General features: G+C 42.6%; 1 protein-coding gene across 2 annotated transcripts; it reads left to right on the forward strand.

Moving 5' to 3' along the window:
• Nucleotides 1-677: 677 nt before the first annotated feature.
• Nucleotides 678-2,623, forward strand: LOC119301086 (bystin-like). 2 transcript variants are annotated; one of them, XR_005146885.1, is made up of 4 exons: nucleotides 678-786; nucleotides 880-1,006; nucleotides 2,023-2,117; nucleotides 2,243-2,623. XR_005146885.1 is itself a non-coding variant. In XM_037577981.1 (3 exons), exons 1-3 carry the CDS (start codon nucleotides 679-681, stop codon nucleotides 1,753-1,755), a joined length of 252 nt encoding a protein of 83 aa, XP_037433878.1. In that variant the 5' UTR covers nucleotide 678; the 3' UTR covers nucleotides 1,756-1,839. The 2 variants fall into 2 exon arrangements, 1 of the variants encoding a protein (XP_037433878.1); XM_037577981.1 differs by lacking the exons at nucleotides 2,023-2,117; nucleotides 2,243-2,623 and adding an exon at nucleotides 1,739-1,839.
• The last annotated feature ends 232 nt before the right edge of the window (nucleotides 2,624-2,855 follow it).

Here is a 2,855-nt window from a genome sequence, read left to right on the forward strand (position 1 = left end):
TCATGGGAGCATTTCATACTCTCTATTTAAAAATAGTGCCATGAGACTGGGGCACATAATTGATTGGAGTTCCTTGAATCACACCTGATGCTGTTTTTCTTTGGATAAAGTGTGGATTGATGCACCCTAGCGAACTGTATAAACAGTTGTATGTTTACCGGATCTCGGCCGGCCCTCCCCGCTCCCTCTTTCCTCTCTGCAATTGCAGATTGTGCCCGTATATTACTATGCATTAATGTAGGATGTATAGAGAGGCATGAGTTCAGTTCAGTTCAGTTTATAACAAGAGATTCAGAGTAACGCTTGCAATCTATTCAATGTTTTGTGCAATAGGAAATGGGCTTACACTCTGGAGATGCTTAAGTTTTAATTCCTTCTTGTCTCCCGTGCAGTTTTGTTACTGGTGAAATTATATTGGTCAAGTGGAACAATAAAACCAAGTATCAAGCCCTAATCTTCACTGCTTAGCTTTTCTAGAGAGGGTGAAAAGTTTTCTTTTCCGGAACTCTAGTGTATTTAGTGAAAAAGGACACATTCTTGTTCTGACATTAGTTTAATTTTTACAACTGCTTAGATTTTTCTAGAGAGCGTGCATTTGTTTTTCTTTTTACCTTAATTTTGAGATCCCTGTTTCAGGCCGCCCCTGCCACACCAGCCGCCGCCGCCGCAGCCCCGTCCATGTCGTCCTTGTTCTTCCCCGTCCCTGCTGTCGATGGCGAGGATGGCGACGAGGACGTCGACGAGTTCAACGGCTTCGACGCACTGAGCGAGTACGACGCCGGCGTGGTGCGTGCTCTTGCCTTGCTTCGTCAGTGTTCACGGTAAAATGGGACTGCATTTTTTGGCTGTTGCTGACTCGAAATTGGTGATTTTGGTTAGACGGAGATCGACGAGGAGGACGAAAAGGCCCTCGCTGCATTCATGTCCAAGGAAACCTCCTCCAAAGGATCGCTCTGTGACATCATCCTCCAGAAGATCAGAGAGGAGGACGCCACTGTCTCAACATGTAAGCATCCATTCTCGACTCTGATGCTTCTTATTTACTGACCATTGCGCCGATGAGGAACCATTTTGAATTCAGTTTAATCACATTTTGGATGCGGAGTAGATTGAAGTAAGATGTCCAATGCATATGTCTAATTGTGCAACACATCAGTATGTAGTACCACAGCAGTTTTATACTCTTATATGGTTACAGATATACTCTTCTTTGTAAACTCAGGGATGGGTACATATATGTTTATCCACACAGTACCATAAGCAAGCTTGATCAGCATTATGATGCTTGTTCTTCTGATATGGAGATAGGGTATAACCATCCAGTCTTTTGGGATGTAATATTTCAGTTTTTGTTATCTTACCATGTGATGCATTAGTTACTACCACGATATAAGGTAGGTCACACCCATTCGTTAGATATTACTGAAGGCAGAATCCTATTTATGAAGTACTGTGCTATTAGTTTGAACATCAGTACCATGCTATGCATCACATGGAAATTAGTACTGTGCTATGCATACAACATAAGGATGCTGATTTTAGTTTTAAAGAAGTAGACTTTTCCCTCGCTTGCAACTCCTATGCATAATTACTGATATATGATACCTGAAATTGTTTCTATCAAGTGTTGGGTTCCTGTTATGACTGATTCCTTACCTCGTATGCTGGAAAACCGGCATATATAATTTCGTTCTTATGAGTGTACTGAGGCTAGATTATTTTGTCGCTCAATTTGCAGGCTTTCTTCATGGTTAATATAAATTATGCAAGGATCAGAGATTATGTTTATGCTACTACTAATCATTGTTGGTAAAACAAATGTCATTTGAGAAATCTCGGCCCATTGTTCTTCTTAATGAAGACTGTTACCAACTTTATCCTTTCCTGTGTCTCAAAACTTTCAACCTAGCTCATAGAACGATCTTTTTTTTAGGATTCATGGTTTTTTCTTGTTATTATACATTACAATGAGCTCATTGTATCCATATTCCTTACAACTTCATGCACCTGAGCTATTTGCAGAAGGAGGGGAGCTGGCCTTCTTCACGTCTCATGGGAGTGTCTTCCTTGGATTCAACAAGAAGGGGACCCGGCCTTCTTCATGTCTTGTCCAACAAGTATGGTCTAGCCTCTGGTTGTTACCATTGGTTCATGTGCATGTGCTAAAAAGAAAGAAAATAACCTATTGGATTTGAAAGAGGACGCGAACTAATAAGTTTTTACTTCTCTGCCATGGGCGCAGGGGTGATCGACGCGGACTACCACAGCCTGGTGGGTGTCGTTCTCTTCAACCACTCGGAGGTGGACTTCTCCGTGAAGCCCGGAGACTGCGTCGTGCAGATGATCGTCCAGGTGATTGCGAATTGCGACGCCGGAGGTCACCGAGGTGGAGGACCTCGACGTCACCGTCCGGCGGGAGGGAGGGTTTGGGTCCACCGGTGTTTGAACCCCGAGTCTTTGTAGTTACATCTAGACAAGTGATCTGGTTGTTTGCGGCTAATGTTAAATGGGATCTCGTGAATCTCCGAGTTGAGATGTTCAATGTTGCGTCCATTAACGCTGCAAGTGCTAAGATGGTTATGTGATCTTGGTTTATTTTGCACTAGACATGTCTTGATTTCCATCCATGAATACAACATCTGACTTTTATTTTTTTAATGTCTAATTAGTTAGTTGTAGCGTGGGGGGTAATAGTGTGCTACTACTACTTAGGATAATAGTAGCATGGGGGGAATGGTTTTCTACTACTACTAAGGATAATAGTAGAGTAGGTGCAAAATAGTGGTAGCGTGGGTGGAACCGCGCTACTACTAAAATGTTAGTAGTAGCGCGGGGTAAAAAATGCGCTACTGGTA

This window comes from Triticum dicoccoides, chromosome 1B (genome assembly GCF_002162155.2).
Source record: "Triticum dicoccoides isolate Atlit2015 ecotype Zavitan chromosome 1B, WEW_v2.0, whole genome shotgun sequence".
NCBI classification, from domain to species: Eukaryota; Viridiplantae; Streptophyta; class Magnoliopsida; order Poales; family Poaceae; genus Triticum; species Triticum dicoccoides.